At 40.3% G+C, this 22,156-nt stretch overlaps 1 protein-coding gene across 6 annotated transcripts; it reads left to right on the forward strand.

Moving 5' to 3' along the window:
* The first annotated feature begins 2,555 nt into the window (after nt 1-2,555).
* Nucleotides 2,556-22,105, forward strand: XIAP (X-linked inhibitor of apoptosis). Of its 6 annotated transcripts, none has more exons than XM_071569391.1 (8): nt 2,556-2,642; nt 4,848-4,972; nt 10,746-11,645; nt 13,195-13,294; nt 14,326-14,404; nt 15,005-15,038; nt 16,209-16,433; nt 17,800-19,104. In XM_071569391.1, exons 3-8 carry the CDS (start codon nt 10,778-10,780, stop codon nt 17,991-17,993), a joined length of 1,500 nt encoding a protein of 499 aa, XP_071425492.1. In that variant the 5' UTR covers nt 2,556-2,642; nt 4,848-4,972; nt 10,746-10,777; the 3' UTR covers nt 17,994-19,104. The 6 variants fall into 6 exon arrangements, 5 of the variants coding, with proteins under 5 accessions (XP_071425492.1, XP_071425494.1, XP_071425495.1 ...); XM_071569393.1 differs by having other exon boundaries at nt 16,209-16,396; nt 17,800-17,914; XM_071569392.1 differs by lacking the exon at nt 2,556-2,642 and adding an exon at nt 3,547-3,597.
* Nucleotides 22,106-22,156: the final 51 nt, after the last annotated feature.

Consider the following 22,156-nt stretch of genomic DNA (forward strand, 5'->3'; position numbering starts at 1 on the left):
AAGGGACACGTTTGTTAACCACAGCATTCATCTTTGCTCCTCTTTGCCTCTTTTCTCCTATGAGGGTATAACATGGAAGCATGCAGGGAATAGGGAAGCATGCAGGGAATGGCAAGCATTGCTCTGAACTTGGCTTTTCTTCTGCCTGTTGTATCAGACTTACACAGTACCTGTGTGCCAGTACCAGCTCGAAGGAATTATGAATAGAAAACCATGTATGTGGTTATATGCCATGTTTGTTAAGTCCAAAGTCCCAGCTCTAGATAATTATTTCCTTCATTAATCAGTTCAAACAGAACAGAAATAAATCACTAGTTTCATGTTTACCATTTTCCTCTTCGTTTGACATTTATCTTTGCTTGCCTGTGCAGTGAATTGTGAAAGAAAGTAAACACCGTTTGTCCCTGGTTTGACACCACAGGCAAGTGAACTTATAAGTAAGCATCAAAAGAATATTTAGTTTTTACATGCTTAAATCTAACTTTTCCACAGGGCATGTATTATCAGGTTCAGTACTGCTGCCATTATTTCACAGTTTTAATTTTAATGAGGAGGCATTTTATTGCATTGTCTGATCAGCAATGGATTTGGAAGTTACAGGCACATTTATCCTGCATAAGATTTCATGGCTAAAATTCAACAGGCTCATCATGTTTTTTCAACTTTTCCTGTTTCTGTACTATAATAATACCTCTATTTATCTCAGACTTCCCTTGAGACTTTTTCACTACCTTCATGAAAAATGTAATGAGAATGATGTCTATCACTGCTTGCAACAAAAGAAAAGAAAGAATATGCTGTAATAGTAAGTGGTGTGGATAAAGGGAAAGGATGTCATACTGTTTCAGAAGAGAGGACCAGATTTGATCTTCTGTGGACCAGCATGCAAATGCATGGCTTTCCTAGCAAATGACTGCATGTCTTTTTTCCAATGATAGCAAGAACACTGGATGTAATTCATGGGGAAAGGCAGCCTTCACACACCTGTAACTTATCAGTTATTTGATTTTCTATTGTCATGTTCATGAGAAAATGTTCCTAATCAAGGCACTGCTTTGTCATTTTTCCATGTTTGATTTTCTTTCTCTGCTGCACCCCTGAAATTCCAGCTCTGGATTGCATAGCTTTTTTCACTCCATTCATTAACCTGATATTAATGGTCCAATTGATTAGTCAATGAGATGGGTAGGAAATAAATGACATTATTTTCTTAGGGAATATGTCAACAAACACAGTTTCCCATATAACTTGTGATCCCTTATTGACGCCAGCATTGCTCGCCCTCGCACACCGAACACAGAGTAACTCTAACATTTATTTAGTCTCTACATACACATTCATTAGACTTATGCATAAACATTGTAAGTACATTGTTAAGCAGTTTAACATATACCACTATAGCTAAGTTACTTTTACAACCCTAGTGATAACCCCACCATAAATTCTGATCCCCTTAGATGTGGGAAAGTTTAGCTCTTCAACTTTTGTGTTACAATTCATGTGGTCTTTGACAAAGTTATAGGAGATAAAGTGATTTAACACTATCCTGTTTATCTCTCCATATGGGTGTAAGTTGGAAGTTTTGGTTAATTGTCTGGCCATATGTTTCTTTTCATGTCACTATAGGAGCTCCAATAGCTCATTCGTTTTACTGCCATGAATCACATTCATACTTGTCACCGTATACTATAGTTAATTATAACAACCAGAAGCTTTGAATCAAACTGGGATTTTAGTAGGTGCTGGACAACAAAGTGAGAAACAATCCTTATCCAGAAGGGCTCTGAGCCCTGGATCTGCAAACATTCTGGTGCATTGTGTTATTACCCTTCTCTCCTGATACTGTCCCAGACAATCTGCCACAAGTCTTTGGAGATACATGATCTGAAGGAAGTAACTCACTATTGTTTGTAAGCACAATGGGAAACCAAAAATGTTTGAGGGTGTTGCTCCCAGTAGCTGAGCTTTCTTGAGGACAGCAGGAAGGAGGTTCTCCACATCCAGCCAAGTGCCAAAATCTGTTGGGCCAGCCATGAGGGCTAAAACAGAGAAAAACGTTAATGAGATATTTTACTGTTCAAGACCATCTCAGTCTTAGTCATAATGGTTACATGATTTTGCCTACCCAAGAAAAAGAGTCTGAATTTTCTGTCCAATTTGGACAATTCTAGTCCAAAAAAAATCAGGTTTAACAGATTTAAGTCTTAACAAGCTGTTATTGTGCAGAGACAAGAGGTGAGAGCAAGGGGAGCGCAGGGACCAGAAACGGCCTGGGGAAGATGTGAGAGACAGGAAAGGGGTGCCGGGGAGGCGAGGGAGGGGAGGCGAGGCGGGGCGGGGATGGAGGGGTGAAGAGGCTGAGGGAGCAGAGCGATTTGAGGGGCTGAGAGGGTAAACGGCTTTGAGGGGCTGAGAGGGTAGAGGGGTTGGAAGGGTCGGAGCGGTTCAAGGGGCCGAGGGCTCTGAGGGCTCCCGCGCTGCAGTTCCCGGCGCGGCCGCCGCGCGGCGCCCTGTGCCGGCTGTGCCGAGCCCGCCGCGGGGCCTGCCGGGAGCCGCCATCTTGTCGGCGTGCGCGGTGCGGGCGGATCCGCGCTGGGGCCGCGCTGGGGCCGCGCCGGGCGGGACGGGACGGGATGCGCCCGGTGAGTTGTCAGGGAGCGCTGACGGGGCCCGGGGCAGCGGCAGGACCGGGGGCAGCGGGCGAGACCCCCGGGGCGGGATGGGTTGCACGCCTGCCCGCTGTGGCGGCCCCCGCTGCTCTGCCGGCTCCCACTGCCCCGGGCGGCTCGGCGGGGTCTCCGCTCGGGGCAGGGGCGTCGTACCCCCGCGCCGTCCTCACGGAGGTGCTGGGGAAGGGCCGGCGGGGCCGCCACTGTGCCCCGGCCCTCGCAGCCCCGGCGGGGGTGGTCCTGCCGGCTGGGCGTTGCCATGGGGACCGCGCCGCCACCGCCGGGACGGGGCTGCCCCGCACCGGCCCCCGTGCCCGGACCGGCCCCCGTGCCCGGACCGGCCCCCGTGCCCGGACCGACCCCCGTGCCCGGACCGACCCCCGTGCCCGCACCGGCCCCCGTGCCCGGACCGACCCCCGTGCCCGCACCGGCCCCCGTGCCCTCACCCAGCCCCGACCCCCATGCCCTGACCCCTTAACCCAGCCCCGAGCCCGCACCCAGCCGTGCCCTGCGGTCTCCAAGCAGGACCGTCGGTGCTCTGTGCTCTCTACGTTCCATGCTCTTTACATAAGTTGAAGGAAAAATTTGCGCTTCTGGTCGCCTCTGCTTGTTTTCACATATTTGAATATTGTCTCCCCTTGCCCGCTCTTTTATTATTTTTCATTTATTAGACCCATCAGACTTGCTAGAATGCCTTTTCTGCTTCTTGTTAATAAAAATAGAATTTTGATCAGTTTTGCTTTGTTAAGATTGCAGTAGTTTTTAAGAATTCTACAGGCAGAAGTTCACTCTGGCAATACTTTTTTCAGCTGTGTTTGAAACTTCCAGCCATTCTCTTTATGCATATATGTTTCTCTTTAAGTGTATTTCTGCTTCTGTACTACTGTCTGATGCTCCTGTGTTGCTGCTAGAAGCCCTATAAATGGTTGTAAGTACTCACTTCAGTCTGTGTAATATCTGTCTTGTTTAACTGTTATTAATCTGTATCCTCTATGAAGCACAAATGTGTTTGCAGTGCTGCTTTCATTATCCCTTCACTGCTACAACTGCTGTTTTCATTGCTGTGCTTTATGTAGCTAACTGGGAGCATTCTGTTTCTTCAGTGAACACTTTAAAACCACAAGGTCTTAGTTAGGGTAGACCAGCTTGGAAGGAAAAGCAACCAACTGCATGAAAAATCACTTTTTTGTCAAATACCTTTTTTTGAATCTGATACCTTGACAAAGAACAGTAAGATACACATTAACTTAATCTACTCATTGTTTATCCTGAAGTAAATCACCATATAACAGAGAAGACAACAGTGAAGTATTCTCTTTCAGAAAGCAAGTTTGGTGTGATGTATTGGTTGATTAAACCTCTGTTCGGGTATTTTTCAGTTTTCAATTGCTTCAATCTGCTTGATTGCTTTGCAGTTTTCTTTGAGATTATTTAAAGAACCCACAAGTACTTCCTTCCGTAGCAAGCTTGGCACCCACAGCACTTGCCAAGGAGGGCAAAGGAACAAGTTAATGATTGTTCTGTGTCTCCTCTGACCTTGCCCTTTGTAATCAGCAGCAAAAGGGAAAATTCTGATGAGGGTGGTTGGTTGATTGTGGGATTTTTGGGCTACTCCCACTGATACAAGGCAGACTTGCATTTGTTACCAGAAAAGTAAGAAACTGTGTGATCCTATCTCGATTTTTGGAAGTATGAAAATCATTTCATTTCAGGCCATATGTGCATGTGACGGGGCTCCTGTGTCTGTTGCTGCCCTCCCAGGGTGGGTGAGGCAGGGACAGGGAGCTGAAGAGTTCCAGAAAACCCAATTTATAATCAGATACAGAATTTCCTGAGAGCGAGAAGTCTGGATCGTGGGATTTTATTCTGTCTGCTGTTACAATCTTCTTTTGCTGCCCTCTAGTTTTTAATTCCAGGATTTTGTTTTGTTTACTTTGTATTTCCTGGAGTATCTCCAATTCATGTCCCTTGCTAGTTTTAGTCAAACATCTAAATTTCAGACTTTCCCTGACCTCAGACTCATTCAGCTTTAGAATATGTTTTAATTTGGATGTCATGATCAAGAGAGAGAGAATTTTAATTTTTTTTTGGCTGTAGTTTGAAGTTGTGCCTTCATAAACAATGCTGAAGGTTATGTGAAAAGGAAGATTTTAACCTCTGTTTTTTTTCTACCAACAGGAATGTAAATACTGGAATTTGTTCTAAAGATTGGTGCAAAATAAGGATGAAACCAGTATCTGCTTTCATTAATCTATTGCTATACTTGGTCAGATTGGATACTAATTCCTAAGGGAAAAACTATTGTAAGTACCTTTTGTATTTTTTTGTTTGTTTATTTCCAGAGTGAACAGCATACAGTCATTTGCTGCTTTTTATTTTTCATAGCATGTGGTCATTTTTGTGGAGTTCTAACCCAAAATACTCTGAATGCCATGACTGAAAGTCGGGCTCTATAAATAGCAAAGATTTTTGAATGTGAAAAAAGTAGCTGTGTGTGAAGATTGAAAGGCTGTTAAGACTGAAGAAGGCAGAGCTTGCATGGAGTGTCACTCCTGTCATAAAAAATGTAAAATGGAGCTGCACATCCCTTGCAGATCATTGTCCTTCCCCTTCCGTGTTTTGAAGAATTTCTTATTATGTAGAAAGGCAAGCAGAGTGTTTTCAACAGGTGCAACTTTTCATTTTTGGTACAATACTATAATTAGAATTAGTCTCCAAGTCATCCCAATTTCCTGACAAACTTAAAATATAGAGGATAATTCAAGACAGATTTCCAAGTTTACAAAATAATGAGGTCTGTTTGTATAAATACTACATGTATCGCCAAACTTCAGAACAAAGATTTGGGCAGGGCTCTCCCCACCTGGGTAAGCCCTTCCAGTCTGCTCAGTGGATGTTTTAGGTGAGGCTCAGCGTGCGCAGAACTGGCCCCACCCTTTAACTCCTCAGGTCCATCTGCCACGGCCGAGCGAGCTTGGACAGTGACAGGGAAGTCCTCGGGACTGTCACAGCACCCGGTACTGACCGGGGCTGACCCTGCTGAGCATCCGAGATCTGACGGGATGGGTTGGCAGGGAGGCTTTAACTGCCAGGGGACGGTCCCACTGAGACTCGACCTCAGGTCCTTGAGATTCAGAGTCCAGAGTGCTCTCCATTACACCACGGGACCACCCATTATAAATACGATAGATAGATAGATAGATAGATAGATAGATAGATAGATAGATAGATAGATAGATACCCACACATGTAAAATATAGATGCAGAGTCTTCTCATTCTTTAATGGCATAACATTCATGCCAGTGCTATGATAAGATACCAGGATGCTGCCTCTGCCTCGGGCTGTAGTTGAGTGACGGTGCCAGGAGCTCAGGGGCTGGGCAGGAGCTCAGGGGCTGGGCAGGAGCGCTGTCTGTCTGCCCCAGCACTGTCTGTGTCTGCCCCAGGGAATGCCCTCGGCAGGGGCGAGGCAGGAGCTGCTGGACTCTGAGCTTGGGTGCTTTTGCAGCTTGGCTTCGGAATCCAAGCGGTTCAGCAGTGTTGCAGTGGCATTAGTCATGTTGCTGTAGCTAAAGCTCTGTGTCATTGTATCTCCCTGATGAAAAATGCCGCCTTCTATATTTTTCTTCAACTAACTTTAAAGGATTTGTAAAAGAATGTAACTCTAAATCTGAAGCACAGCTCATACTCAGGAAAGGAGATGCAACCCAGGACACTGCAAGTTTTGATGGGCATTTTTTATTATGGGCTGTTCTCCTTACTAACCCCTATTGTCTGGGTAATTTGGGGTTTTTTTTGGCCAAAGGAGCAGTAACTTTCTTAGCTTACAGCATGCCAGTTTTTCCTGTAGTGGCTGATATTTAATCCTTCTGATGCATACATCTAAAGTTCTTCTGAAGACATTTAACATGCACGTTCACAAAAACAATTAGGTTTTTTCTCTGCCCTTAGCAGATGTAAATTTGTCCCACTCTTACCTACTGAGAGCACTGCCATGAACCCATTTTTATTGTTTATTGCTCTATTCCATACCCATATTACTTCTTCATGAAGAAAAATACAATGTGAAAATAATTCTCAAAATGGTGTGTGTCTGTAGGCCTGGTTATGTACATATCAGAGATGGGGGGAGTGTAAATGTCTTTGTGAATAAAGTAAAAAATTAGGAGGATATAATAACCCATAACCTTAAGCAGCTGATGGACTCCTTGTGATGACAGACCTTGGTGGGAGGTTAAGTAGGACCTGTTTGAAGAACAGACAGATGAGGCTGAGCTGATGGGTTACATAAGCTTTGGCACTGAGTCAAGAGGCATTCTGTAGATACAAACCCTCTTTCTAAAATAAACTAAAAAGAATCTCTAGGCAGAGGGGTTTTTTAAATGGCTATTGATAATTAGATATAAACATGCTAAAATTTGTAAAGACTATTCAAATAAATCCTGTGTTTCTGATAATTTTAATCTTTGTAAGTACACTTCCAGTTAGCACACACCTTCCTTGATCTAATTGCAGCTGAGCAGGCAGAAACTGAAGTTCATTGAAGTGACATGTGCATAATCTGTGTGTCAGCTGGTACAGTATGTTGTGTTTGATATTTACTTGGTGCACTACTCACATTTCAGAATTCAGTCAACAATAAACTCTAACTCTGCTCTTGCAGTCAGCCAGGCAAGGCGTAGAAGCCCCATGTTTATGTACCCTTTGGTCAGGAACATGAGGCTGTGCAAGGAGGTTTCTGATTTGGATGTTACTGCCATGCTTGTCATGTGGACGAGTTAAAAATAACTCCTTAAAATGCCAATCTGTTTTAGGGTTAGGGATAGAAATAATCATATCTAATAAAATATACTTGAAAGGGCAAGCGAGTTCTGTACTTTTCCTTTGAAGCATTTCAGATCTAGGTAATATGATAATGTCATATTTTTGCATGAAATTATACCTGTTAATATTTTTTAAGCTGAATTGAGTCCGTTTTCTTGGCAGAACCAACTTTGCATTTTGAATAAGTTAACATTTTTTGCTCTAAATGTTTGTGGGTTTTTTTCTGAACCATAATCAGTAGACGATATAAATTGGTAGTTTAGCTTGAAAGTGGGAGGTGTCTTGTGACAAATAACCTTCAGACGTTTAAAGGCAGGATTAAACTTGGCTCATCTTCTGGAAGCCTTTCAGGCTAAAATAGATTCTGTTTACTCACTGTATAAAAAAATTACTTGATGCTTCAATAGTAGTTAAAATATTTGGGTGTTAGAAGTTAAGATGATCTTTAACATTTCTGGATGTTCTATCTTTAATTCTCATGTGCCTAATTAAAATCAGTGCAGAAAGGTTTAATTAACTTCAGCATACATAAAGTATACTCTGAACTCAGGTTTGCTGCCAGTATGTGTTATAAAGTCGTGTATACCTGTTTTAGGTGACTGTTTTTTGTGAATTTATGTTTCTTAGCCATAAACTATTCACACATTTACCATCAGTCATTTTTGTTCTGCAGTTAATACCTGTCTGAGTGCTGTTGTGGTGCAGGATATTGCTCTAAATCATTGCTCCAACTGACTGGAGTAAGGCAACTGTTCCAATACCTGTGCAGAATATTGTTCAAATGGCTTTAGTAAAATAGCTTCTTTATCTTAAGAAAAATAAGTTCCTTCTTGAAGTGCATTCATGTTATACTAAAGCTGAGCAGGTCATCTCTGCTTTGCTACAGTTACCAAAGAGGTGTAAAAGGCATTAGCCATTCCAAGGCCTGGCTTACCCAGCTTCTGCAAGGTGCTCCTTGTCAACAGGGTATATCCAAGATACCATAATCAGACTGTTCTGGTTATCAACTAAGTACAAAACAGGAAAGTTAATATGTAAAAATTAAAACAGGATGAGCATTTTTATTGTTTCTGAACTAATTTCTATATAAATAAAAGAGGAATGAAGACGTGCTGCTATTCATACAGTGAAAGCATGGGCATTTGTTCTGGTTTTTCAATGGGCAGTGTGAGGAGTCTCTGAAGGATCTGAGGTAGGCTTTGTGTTCTTGTAGCAAGTCTTTTAGGCATGCAGATAAGAAAATTAGTATGCAGCTCACTGGTTTTGAGTAATACCAATTCTTTTGTGAGTGCAGTGTAGTATTAATGAAGATAAATGCAAAAGGTCACTTGAGATCTTTACAGAAACAGTTCTAGAGGCTTTAAAATAAGATTTTAAAAGAAAGTAAGCATGAACCTTTAAACTTTTATTATAAAAATCTATTTGTTTTCTATAAAAAATAACATGTTTTGTGACAGCTTTCATATTACTACATGTAATTGCTGCTTTGGGGTTTCTTTGCCCTTCAAAGTCACAGTGAGCATATAGGTCACATTTGTAGGGCAGTCAATGTAATTTATTCAGAGGCTATTTTTGAGTTTGCTAAGCTAAAACAGAAAGCTACAGTATAATTTCCAGTGTCATTACATTAGTCATGAACTGACATACAGAAGGAAATGAATCTGGTGCTCAGGAGTGCTGTGATCACGCGCAGCATTCACGCTGGGGCTCAACGTCACGTTTTCTCCACCTGCTTTTATGTTAATTATCTTTGTCATCTTGGCAGAGGATGCAGCAATCCTGCAATGCACAGGCATTTTAATTTCCCCCTCCCATTTCTCAACTCTAAAAATGGTTTTGTCGTTCCTGTAGGAGCTAAATCTGGTATTATGTAAGCAATTATTATAATTATAAGGTCTGCATTGACCTTATGGAAAGTATAATCAATATTAATGCAGGTATTGAGGAAGCTCAATTTTTGCCTTAGACAGATGAGGACTGGAAATAAATAGAAAATGGAGAAGGACACTTGTTCAAATAAATATATATTCCGTTCTTCCCTACAAGGCTTTCTCTCTGCTAATTGTTGAATTATTACTGCTTTGCGCTAAGAAGTTCATTTGAGCAGTCTCATAATAATTTCATTTACCACCTAGAGATGTGCATGAGCAACAGCCAAGACTTTCTAAGTCAATAATGTCACTGCACTTGAATTTTTACTGTGGTCTGACTTCATCCATGTTGGAATGAAGGCAATGACTGTGCCATTTGTGGTTCTTTCACAGGACCTGCTGTAGCCAAGTTGCTTTCTGTCATCCTCAGGAAGGTGGGGCTTGTCTGAGTGCCCTCAGGAGCCTTTTGGCACAGGAGGGATGGTGGGCAGGACTAACAGGAGTCACCCTGAGAAAGTGTAGGCAGGAATAGGAATGTGCAACAAGTGGTAAGAATGACTTCCTTCAGGAAGGGAAGGGAGGAAAAGTTGAAGGGATGGCAGAGGCACAGGAATTTTTGGTAAGAGAGTGTAGGCAGAGCATGGAAAAGTGGAAGCAGATGCTGGGCATGAACTCCAGTGCGGGGCAGCCCCAAGACAGTGACATTGAAAGCAGTGCACAGCTCCTTGTTAAAATGCCCCAGTGAAATACCTAACAGTTTATTTCACAAGCTATTTTGCTAAAAGGTAAATTAAGGTATGTTGTTACAATATAATAAAAGCATGAAATCTTATTTTTTTTATACTTATTATTTTACCTGTTGCTACCCACCTGTAAAGGGCAGGGGAGTCACGGCCTTCATAGGGGGCTAACAGATAGTTGTGTTTGAGACGTGGGTTCTAAAATCTTGCAAATATGGTCTGGTTTAGACCTGTATTTTAAATTGAGTAAGTTTGTATTTCAGGTTCAGAGGCCTTTTGTGGTAGGGTTTTACCCAGAAGTTTTGTTAAATATTTTGTTGATTTCATTCTTGCAATCTTTAGTAAGAAGTAGAACATGCTTTTGGAACTATAAACCAGTGTGTTTTCCAGGTAAATCTTTATAGGCCTGTAAAACATTTTGATCTTCCTGCCTTTCTTTACACTTTTTTTATTGTTTTGGTTTTAATGTTTATGGTGTTTGCCTTTGCGTGGCAGGTAATGAATGGGTGAGGTGGGAGGGAAGAAGGAGGGTTGTTATTTTAATACATAATGGATGGTAGTTGAATTTAACCAGTTTCCAGCTTGTGTTTGGGTATGATCTGTCCTCTCTGTGAGACTAAAACATACATTCTTTGTTTAGGAACTCTAAAGGAGGGCCCTGCTAGTGCAGAGATGACGTGCAATGTCCCCCATGATTTGGAGGCCTGTGCCACAGACACTGATGGTGACCAGGAATGGGCACAGGAGCGCTCTCGACTGGGAACTTTCGCTGAATTCCCTCCTGGCTGTCCAGTTTCGGCATCAGCACTGGCACGAGCTGGCTTTGTTTATACAGGAGAAGGTGACAAAGTGAAGTGCTTCAGTTGCCATACAACTATTGAAGGATGGGCGTCTGGGGATTCTGCAGTTGAGCGACACAAACAACTTTCCCCAAATTGCAAATTTGTTACTGAATCTGCTCTTCTGGAAGATGACGTGGATCCTGTCGCCCAGAACTACCAGCACAGAACTGAAAACGGTTCCAGTGATTCAGCCCTCCCTTGTGCTCTGGATGACTCTGATTTGGAGGCAGATTATCTTCTGAGGACTAGGCAGGTTGTGGATATGTCAGATATTTTGTATCCTAAAAACCGGGCTATGTGCAGTGAAGAAACAAGATTAAAGTCTTTTCACAACTGGCCCCTCGGTGGCCAGCTGACACCAAAGGAATTGGCTAATGCTGGATTTTATTATACAGGTGTTGGTGACCAGGTGGCATGTTTTTGTTGTGGAGGAAAATTGAAGAACTGGGAACCCAGTGACAGAGCTTGGTCAGAACACAAGAGGCATTTTCCTAAATGCCTTTTTGTACTGGGTCGGGATGTTGGAAATGTTTCAAGTGAATCTATTCCTGATGAGTTTGGGATAAGTGGTCTGAACAATGCACAGCACCCAAGGAATCCATCTATGGCAAAATATGGGAGACGTTTACAAACATTTTTATCTTGGACATACCCTGTTGAGAAGGAGCGACTTGCAGAAGCTGGGTTCTATAGCGTGGGTAAGCAGACCTTAGAATGGCTCATGCCTTCTACAAGTAAATTGTATATGAGAAAATCTCTTGTTTTGGGAAAAAGAGGCATTTTAAAAAATTCTAATATGGAATGATTTTCCAGAATTTCTTTACTCTGTCAACTACTTTTCACAGTTCTTGTGTAAAATTATATAGATTATATCAGGTATGTTCAGCAGCAAAGTATAAACTTGATCATAAATTTGTTTTTAGCAGTAAAACAGCCAAGTGTTTTCCTTGCCTGCTAAAACCCTCATAATACATCTTTCATAATGGCAATTATTGGAGTTTGTATTTCTTAAGAATTGAAGTGCTGTCCTCGAGACCTGAGGTGTAAGGAGTGGGTCTGTGCCTGCACAGAAGTCTGTGAGCAGGACAGTGCAGGTTGTGTGCCATTTCACTTTGTTAACACGTGTCTGCATTATGTCACATGGACACCAAGAACTGGCCAATGCCACTACTGCCCACTGCCAAAGCTTTATGAAGACAGTGATGCCAGGGGAAGAGCTTTTACTCTTAGACATGTGCACTCTTACTCAGATAAGACTCCAGTGTCTCTGTGCGTTGGTTTCCCCGTTAGATGGAATTGCACATGGCCATTCACCACCACTGAAATTCCTCCCTGAGAGCTGCTGTACAGGGTGTTGCTCTTACGAGGTCACAAAGAAAAGGGGATTATCGGAAATAATTTTTTGCTCTCATCTTAATTGACTTCTCTGTTAGGAGATCTCAGAAGAACTTTTTAATCTGATTCCATTTGTTTTACTTGTGGCCATAAATAATACCTTTGATATATTCCTGTATGGGAATTCCTGTATACCTTTGTATATTCCTATGTTGCCATATGTATGGCAATATTTGTACCCAGTAGAACTGTTTTTATTGATTTCTTCTTGGATTCCTGTAAGTCCCTAGAGATTGTTGTGAAGGCAAACTGACTGAGCAGCAGCTTATCAGACCATGGATGGTGAGGTGATTTCTGTGAAAACTCTTTCCTGTGGCCTGAGAATAACTTAACCCTCTAGGAAAAGTATCCCTATCTATCTCGTTTCAATAAACACAGTATGTAAGCAGTTTCTAGTGCAGTCTTGGCTTGCAGTAGACAAAGTGCTGGAGCAGAGGGAGTGCAGTTCTCCTCAGCTGGTTGTGCTGCTGCTGCACAGGGCCTGTTGAACTTTGTGGGGAGATGGAGGACCAAAAAGGCAAGCAAACATCCCTGATTCCCTGTGGCAGGCATCTTCAGGGCTTGTTTAGCATTGGATCGAGTTACTTGATAATAAATGAGCTTTTGCTTTTTATCTATAATTACTAAAATAAAATTCAGGAAAACTTCATGCTACTCTGATTTTGTATTTTTTAAGCTCAGTTCTCTCCTGGATATTTGTTTTAAATCATGTGTGTTGTCCCATGTTAAAATGTAGTTCTTTTTAGTTGAAATTGTGAATCAGTAAAATAAATACTTTAGTTCTTAATAATGTAATGTTTTATTTGAAAACTTAGTGTCATGCCTGCTAGAAATTGTTGTATGTTTTCTCAGGGAATGGTGATCACGTTGTGTGTTTTCACTGTGGTGGAGGATTGCAAGAGTGGAAGGAAAATGAAGATCCGTGGGATCAACATGCCAAATGGTTTCCTGGGTAAGGTATTTTTTACTGTTTTCTTGGTGCATATCTGAGTCTTATGTACAGTATATTGCATTTTAATGACAGAGCATACTAGTAAAGGTTTCAGAAGTTTGATTGTGCTTAATATTGTTTAGATTTGGGAAAATAATTTTATGTTGGCTTATTTGTGAGCTTTATTAAAGGGAAGGGAAGATCTCTGTGTCTGGTTTTAACTGGTCTCTCAGGAAGAAGAATTAGAGAGTTTTTGTGAATATGTATCTGATTTTTTTTCTGGTTATCAAAGTGCTGCATTGTAATGGTTGTTTTTATAACTTCATATATGTCCAAGTTATACCAAGATATAAAATGACTAAACTTCTGTCACAGTGCAAACAAACCTGAATAAGTCAGTGGTGGCATGGAATTCAAAACACAGTTCTGTGTAATTATAAAGCATGGAGGATTCCAGACTCAGCATTTTTTTTTAGAAAGACTGACAGCGTTGTCTTAAGTCTGTTTTGAGGAAAGCAAGAATAATATATGATACGGCTCAGCAGTTCGTACAGGTGGACAGAACCTGTCCACGTACAAAGACTCAGTTACTTATATAATTGATAAGATCAATGTCTTTCATGCATTTGTTGCCAAATTTCTGTGGTGAAAGGCTCTCTGGAGGTGTGAGATTGGTATTTATGCATTAGCTGTTCCCTCTTTTAATAGAGGTACAGGCAGCTTTTAATGATTAGCCTCTGTCACTCAAAGGAGATACCATTCCAAGTTTTTGGCTTGGTGCAGTAAATGGTTAAGATGTGTTTTCTTGCCATGTTTCACTTCTCTTTAAATGGGTGCGATTTTGGTTTAGGTTGCTTAAATTATGTCAGATTTGATTACTTCCTCTTAGGTCATTAACAGTGTTATTTGGGAGTTTGTTGCCATGTCAGTCTCCATGGCAGTGGGTCAGTGTGATGTAGGAGATTTATGAAATTCATGAAAGCTTCCAAAGTTACGTGATCAATTTTTGCTGCTTATGTAGTTTTAGTAAAACTAAATATTTTCATTTTTAGGTGCAGATTTTTGAGCAAGGAAAAGGGGATAGAATTTATAAACAATGTTCACTTACGAGACGTGTGTAATGATTCAACAGTAAGTGCCTTCCGTATTTATTGTTTTGTTAAAATAGAGAAAATGTTAACATAATTTTCTTAGGAAGTTTATGTGTCTATCCTTTAATCCTCTTGCTGCTTCTTTCATTAGCAGAAAGTGAAAGGCATGGAGTGTGTTTTGGTTCTGTCCATCAGAGTTTACAGATCTCCCATTCTCTGTAGCAGGTCATGGATCACAGCCAGGGGACTCTGGATATGGTGTATTTGGGTACTGAATAAGTGCCATTTCTCTTATAGCCTGGGAGCCCAAGGGCTGTGATGAATATAAGTAGATCAATTTTCTTTTCTTATTGGTAGAGCATTGTTAAACTTGTGTGCAGCCACTAAAATGTAAAACTGATTATATTTTAGAATTTTTCCATAGATTAAGGATCATGTAAGTGTGATTGTTGCAAAGATGGGTTGAAATTAAAATTTCAAACAATGTGAAAGAGATAACAAAATACTGGTAGTTTTGCAGTTGTTGAGAGGAGATTTAATAAATAACCAAGATCAAATAGCTATTTTCTGTTTTATAGCTCTGTAGGTTTCCTTCTACTTCTCCAGAATGGTAATTCTGTCTTTTTATATTTCCATTTAGACAGAAGCTGCTGAAGGGACAATACTTCCTAAAGGTACCTGTTCAAAGCAAACAACTCCCTCTATTTTGGAATATCCATATTTGAATGTATAGGGAAGGGAATGGTTAAATTTAAAAATAACTCTATTGTGTTTTTAAATAAAGCATGACAGGCAAATTGTTGGATGATGCTCTTCCATTGCTTCTGGAGAACTGCAGAATGAATTTTATTTCTCTCAGGGGAAATATACTCATGGTTTGGTAAATATTGTAAAGCAGAGATTGCTGAACCGTGGAGGAGGAATGTACAGGATGCAGTTTGTAACTAGTGAGTCTGCACCAAGCATGGAATGAGCAGTGCTGTGGGGTGGATATTAAGGAATACTGAACTGAAACAATCCTTTTTCCTGGGCCAGGAAGAGTTGGCAAGGACTAGGAAGCTGAGAAGGCTGAAGTAGTTTGTGTGCTTCAGTATTACACATTCCTGCAATGCTTTTCAAAAATACCAAGCAATAAAAAGACAAGACAGTTATCAGGGAGGGCAGTCAAGCAGCGTCTTTCCAGGGAGTGAGAGCTGTCACTGGTAACCTATTCTAGAAATCTCTCACAATGCTCATTTATGAGTGAAAATTAAGTTTAAAAATTTTGCTTTTTAAACAATATTGATAAGTAAGAGGAAGGGAAAAGTCTGACATGCTGAAAAGTGGTTTCCCAAAGTAGTGTTGTGTCTTACCAGGGACAGACCTGCTTGCTTGCTGGTGGTGCTGTGTTCTGGTTTTATAAAACAGAAATATTTATTGGTTTCTCTCAACATATGTGTGATTTTTTCCCCCCGAATTGAATTAAAATTAATGTAATGTCACCAAATACTTTTCCATTGTGCCTTGGAATTTTGGATGAATTTCAGTTAACATTCAGTTACAGAATTTATTATATTACATGAGACGTTGTTTAACTAGTTGATTCAAACAGCAAATCTAGGAGGATTTCTATATTTATAAATAGATGAAGGGACACTGGGAAACCTTGTGTAGAAGAAAACTCAAACCAGGAGTTTTGGGTGTTTTGAAATGTAGTTTTTCAAGTAGCAAAATTCTCAATTTAGAAATATGGTTCCTTTGGCTACATATTTGCAAAGGTGTCTTAGAGAACTGTAGTGAATAATGTCCAGTAATTAGATTCATCCTTGTTAAATTGTTTTTGTTTTTTTAATTTCTTGTTTTAGATGATCTCTTACAGAATCCTTTGGTACAAAGTGCCATAGCCATGGGTTTCAGTTTGTCTGAGATTAGGAACACCATGGAAAAGAGATTGCAGATGACTGGAGAAAGTCACACATCTGTTGAGGATCTGGTAGCAGACTTAAGTGCTCAGAAAGAAAATACAAGGGAAGAAGAACCAAATGAATTCCCAGTTGAGCAAGATGAGCTTATTCAATTACAAAACCTCTGTGTGTACTTTCATATCAGCTCTTTAGTCTGTGAAATACCTTTTATTGTTATCTGTTTATCCTGCCCTCTGATCCCAGCCTTTCCTAAGGTGAAGTTACCATATTGTAACTTAAAATTCAAGAGATTTGTGTTTGGACATTCAAAAAAAAACTGAACAAAGAGGGTGTTAAAATACTTGAGTGTAGCAACATTTATAAATATCATCTATAAAGTAAGTCATTTTAGTACCTCCAAAGTGTGTAATACTGCAAGTCTGGTGTGCTTCTGGGATAGGTTATACATGCTAACAAAAAATAGCCAACACTGTTGTGACAATTACATGTCAAAATACAAGCAAGAATAACTCCAGATGTGGGGCATCTGGTGGCGAAATGAAATAGCCAGTGATGCCCTGTCATACTTGGTGTGCTCAATATGAAAACATCTTAGTAGGGGATTATTTATTTGTCAGAATAAAATTTTGCTTGGGGTAGCAGCATTTTCCTTCTTGGCCAATAAGAAGAATTATCCTTGTAAATGGTGTTTCTTTCCAGTTATTTGTGTTCCAGCTTTGCTGGGACATGCAGGTCGTGCTCAGAAAGCCCTTCTGGTGCTTCTGCAAATAGACCAAACCCAGGAGTTCTGATTCAGGAGACTTGTAATTTAAGACAAGTATATGGGTGGCATGTTGGGCAGAGATCTTACCAGCCTACTCCTTTTAATAAGATTTTTAATGGACATTATGGGGAAAAACAACTTGCAGTGCAGCTGGACATTATTTTGGTGGTTGGCTGTGCAGAGCTTTCCCCAGCTGGCAGAGGAAGGTGTCTGAATTTTGTGTTTTCACATAGGGCATACTGGAATAATTAAGAGCTCATGTGAGATGCAAAATTGATTCTTTCTGTATTACAGATTTTTAAGCTGTTTGAAGTATGGGCATTTTGAAAATGGAGGCAGGGAAGGGAAGCACATCCTCAGTGTTTTCACTGGGGAAACTCAAAAAAAAAAACCCCAAACTTCTTAATCAGTACCAATGAGAGTTTTGGGAAAATTGTCAATGGAAGGTCTGTGAAAAGGATGGTTCCTGATTGAAATATGCATATCCTAAATTCTATAACTGTTTCAAGCTATTAGAGATCCAGATAGCTGAACACCCTGCTGGTATTGGCCTGGGGGATGTAATGAGATGAGAAGGGGTGGGGGGGAAAAGAGGATTCCATGCTGTGGCTGGGATTCCTCTGTCTTGTAATTTTTGTTCTTTTTAAGGGTGTGACCTTTAAATCATATGAAGCAAACCTTGTCCTTTTGTCTAAAGAGAAAAAAAGAAGAACAAGATTCAGTGGTACTAAGTCTGTTAACTTCTTTTTATGTGTTTATTTTCCTTAGACCTCAGTACTGAAGAGAAGTTAAGACGCTTGCAGGAAGAAAAGCTTTGTAAAATCTGTATGGCTAAAGATGTGTCCGTTGTCTTCATCCCCTGTGGTCACTTAGTTGCCTGTAAGGACTGTGCTCAAGTACTGAGTGAATGCCCTCTGTGTCGTTCAGATATTATGAAGAGACAGGAAATTTTTATGTACTAGTGAAATACAGGCTGGCACTGGGGATGCAAATGTTTCCTGCTCTATGGCTCTAAATATGTGTAATGCAATCTGAAAAATGCAGCTAATTCCAGGATGTAGCCATATGGGATTGAGATTTTTCTGCTGTCAAACTCTATCCATGTTTTTACACTTCAAATCATATTTCTTAAGTGAATCTTTTATATGTAAAAAGCAATATTAAAAGACAAATATGTATATTTTGTAACTTCAGTTCATAGACCTGATTTGGGAAAGCCCAAGTGATGGAAACCTTTATGTGATCATTCCTTTGCTCTACATTGGGATGACTCCGTATGACTGAACGTTTATGCAAACAGTCCCTGTATAAAATTTGTAAGTTAATATAAAATATTGTTGTATACATGTATATTATAGCTGTTATTTTCACTTCTTTTTAATGTTATGTAAGATTGAAAATATTGTCTTACTTCTGCAACTTTGGTTGTGACATAATTCAGAGAATACACATAAAGCTGCTGCTGCAATACTTCACCTCATGTTTACTTCTGCTATTTTGTTTGTCTGTTTTGATGTATGTCTCCCTGTCTGTTTTTTCTGGTTTGGATGTACAAACTGGCTTCAGTAAACTGAAGTTTTAGCCATCTGTTTTTCACAAAGATCCCTCTATATATAAAATGTACATTAATTTCATTGATTTTTGAGAACTCAGCAGAATTGGAGGAGATTTTATGTACCTTGTGCCCTTCATGAGACATGGGGCAAATTAAGGACTATTCTAATGAGAGTCACTTTAAAATACTCAATTTTTTTCCTACTGAACTGAGCATCCATTTTCGATTTTAAAAAGTATCACAGCTTTGTACTTCAGTACAGCTGTTTTACAATCACTCTCCTTAATTATGTGGCTTCCTTGTTTTGTGAAGTACTAATATGTTCTGTGTATGTATTTTTGAGTTCTGCACACTAAGAGATTCAGAATATAGAATATATAGAATATACAAAATACTGTTTTTCACAATAGAAGTTTTAAATCCAATAGACAGAAATATCTACCTTTTCTATTTTTTTAAATCTGTGCTGTGTAATGTAATGAATATATAAAATAAAGTGCAACTCAGTTGTTCCTTGATCGGTGTATTTGATTCTATTGCAAAAAAAATTATAAGACAGGGCTGCTTTCTGTTGTTTTTTGTTCTGTAACTTAACTGTTATTAATGTAACCAGAGTATTATTAAGGATAACAAATATATTTTAATTGGAGGGGAAATAAAATCTATTGTTTGTATAAATTAAAGTTGGCTAATTATAAAACTCAAATACATAAATTTTGCTAATTTTTTCTGATAGAATTTTGTCTTATGAATAGATGATGAGTAGAAATTCACAAGAATTTAGCACAGGTGTTTTATTTTGCCGCCTTGTGCCTTTTGAAGAGTTTAGTGTTGCAGACAAGTCAAGCATACAGGGATTTTTCAAGGCAGCTCTGGACTGGCAATTCTAACAGGCTTGTTCCTACACCCCTTTTTACCTGCAGGGAGGGTCTTCTGTGCTCTTCATGGGAATTGGAGGGGGCTGTGGGCCCATGAGCTGGTGTATCTTGCCTGAAATACCTTTTTTAGTTAAGGCTGCAAACCGTGTCACGCTGAGATCAGCTCAGTTGGTTAAAACTTGGTTGTAATAATGCCAAGGTCATGGGTTCAATCCCCTGTGTGGGCCGTTGACTGAAGAGTTGGACTCAATGATCCTTGGGGGTCCCTTCCAACTCAGAATAGTCTGTGATTCTGTGACTTGCTTAAGCAAATGGTTACCCAGCCTTGACCTGAGTCATGTGAGAGGCTCTTCCGATCAGCTGGATCCAACTTAGAGGCTGCAGGACTTGGCAGGAGGCTCAGCAAGTCCTGTCTGGGAAAGAGATTGACCAAATTTTGCTTTAACTGTTACAAAGCTAAATCCTAATAAGGGTGTAAATACAGTATGTAAACTGTCTGGGAAAAGCTGAGAAGTAGGACACAAATAGAACCTTTTAAATTGAAATTGAGAGCAAACACATTGTCTAACTAATATGGAAGCAGAGCATAAATGCTTCACATTAAAGCTTGTTAACTTTTAAAAGGTATGCTTCTATATTTTTATATACATACCCCTTACTGCAACTTTTTCCTTAGCATTATAAAAGATACATCAATATAGCAATTCAAATTGTAATCACTTGGGGATATTACAGAGTTAAAAGCCTGTTAGTGAGATGACAAAATAACTGCTCTGTAGGTTTAGGGTTAAAAATACAAAATACAATTAGAGTTCTATTCAGACTAAATGGGAAAAAATAATTAACATAGTCATCAAATTCTGACAGCTTGAATTAAGAAGATTTTTTTTTCAAATTACTTGGATTTTCAGTATCTTAAAGAAACAGAAGAAATTCCATGGCTGCTGATACTGGGCTGAGTGAAGAGATGGAAATGAAGGATGCAAATCCATGGAGTGGAAGCACAAGGGCTTTGAAAAGGAGGTTAACAGCAGGACAAAACTGCCCTGGGACTTGATTTTTATGAAAGAGTTACCTGAGAGCTATGCAAGATATTCAGGTATCAGTATTCAGTAACTTCTACTGACTTGTGTGTAAAACCTTTCTTCCATTTGATTTGTAGCAGCAGAACTGTTTGCTGCTCTGGATCTATGGGAGATTTACGAGGGTTTTCTATGATGCTTCCTGGAAGTGTTGTTTAGAAAGCATGGAAAGTACACAACACCTCATTGAGAAACAGAAGGCTAAACCCAGGAAAACCCAGAGAGTCAATGTTTTCATTGCACATACAGCTTTTTCTCACTGCCTTGAAACATGGAGCCTGAAACATGAGGCTGACTTACCCAGCTGGTTTGTATGTCTACAGATAAGTAGCTGTATGGACTTTTTTTCTTAATTTGTTTTGAGGCTTGATCCAAAGCTTATTGCACAAGCAAAAGTTTTTCGATTATTACAGCTTGGGTTTTGGTTTTGGATTTTTTTTTGTTTTGGATTTTTGTTTTGGGGGTTTTTTTGTTGTTGGGGTTTGGGGGATTTTTTGTTGTTGGTTTTGGTTTTGGTTTTTTTTTAATTGGAGTATTTAAACATTTCTTTCAGCATTGTCTGGTTACTTTTGACCACAGTGCTCCAATGTTTATTTTTGTATGCCGTATGTGCAGTCTGAAGCTACAGGACAAGCTTTCAAAGCATTGTTGTTAATTCAAGGCCTGGGTTTAAATTTACCCCTTATGTTTGTTTTCATTGAATTAACAAAGGTGTAAATACAATGGTGGTTGAACTGAGCTGTAACTGGGTGGGAGTTTGACACAGACACTTGGTTACCCTGTTCATGTGAGACATCAAGCTGAAGGGTTGTACCCTGGGATGGAACCTTGCACGGGGCAGTGGCGTTTGCTGCCTCAGCATTCAGTCACTGCCTGGGAGAGAACCTGCTCTGCCTCTCAGGGTGTGCAAGTTCACACATACTGTGTGTAGGGCCAACCTGAGGGGAGGTTGGCTCTGCACAGTGCAGAGGAGGAGCTGGAGATCCTTCTGGCTCTCGCAGTGTTTCTCTGCAGTGGTGAGTGTGTGAGCAGGGAGTTGTTCCACGGTGTTCCTTGTTGTCCTCTGCTTTGTGCACCACTGACTCCTGTCAGCAAGGCCCGATGCCCAAGAATGGGCTAGAGAAGCACCTCCACTGGTGCTCCTGAGGCTTTACCATGCCAGTCTTGTGCAGATCAGCTGGATTGGCCTCAGTTCTTGAACCTGGCTCATGAAAGGTGCTGCTCCTCTTCTCCGTAGGGTCAGATGGGAAGAGCCCTCCAGTAACATCACCTTAATTCCTTATGAAACTGAAGTTTGAGTGAATACTCTCCCCTTACTACTTTTTGTGTGGTTTTCATGCATTAAGTTTTACTGAGTAGCTTGAAAACTTCATGAGGAAAATCTTCCCTCCCCTGTTCCCCTGCCATGGCTTTGCACTGACTCAGGTTGTTGGAAGTACCTTCCCATCTTTGTGAATGCCACTGTGTCACTTTGAGAGATCTACTGATGCTGCTGTACAGCAATTAGTGTGCTGTAATTACAGTGTGAGGAGGCAAATGACCTGTGGTAATAAACAACCTGTGCCAAAATTCAGATTGTATCTTTAATTTTTTCTTAACCAGGAATTCCT

Source organism: Pithys albifrons, chromosome 14, assembly GCF_047495875.1.
Source record: "Pithys albifrons albifrons isolate INPA30051 chromosome 14, PitAlb_v1, whole genome shotgun sequence".
In the NCBI taxonomy this organism is placed as follows: domain Eukaryota; kingdom Metazoa; phylum Chordata; class Aves; order Passeriformes; family Thamnophilidae; genus Pithys; species Pithys albifrons.

What these genes read in the sequence shown, in the direction of transcription:
- XIAP (XM_071569391.1), top strand. Translation starts at nt 10,778, where the DNA reads ATGACGTGCAATGTCCCCCATGATTTGGAGGCCTGTGCCACAGACACT. An exon ending in ACGTGTGTAATGATTCAACA is followed by an intron (nt 14,405 to 15,004) that starts GTAAGTGCCTTC and finishes ATTTCCATTTAG; the next exon opens with ACAGAAGCTGCTGAAGGGAC. An exon ending in AGGGACAATACTTCCTAAAG is followed by an intron (nt 15,039 to 16,208) that starts GTACCTGTTCAA and finishes TTCTTGTTTTAG; the next exon opens with ATGATCTCTTACAGAATCCT.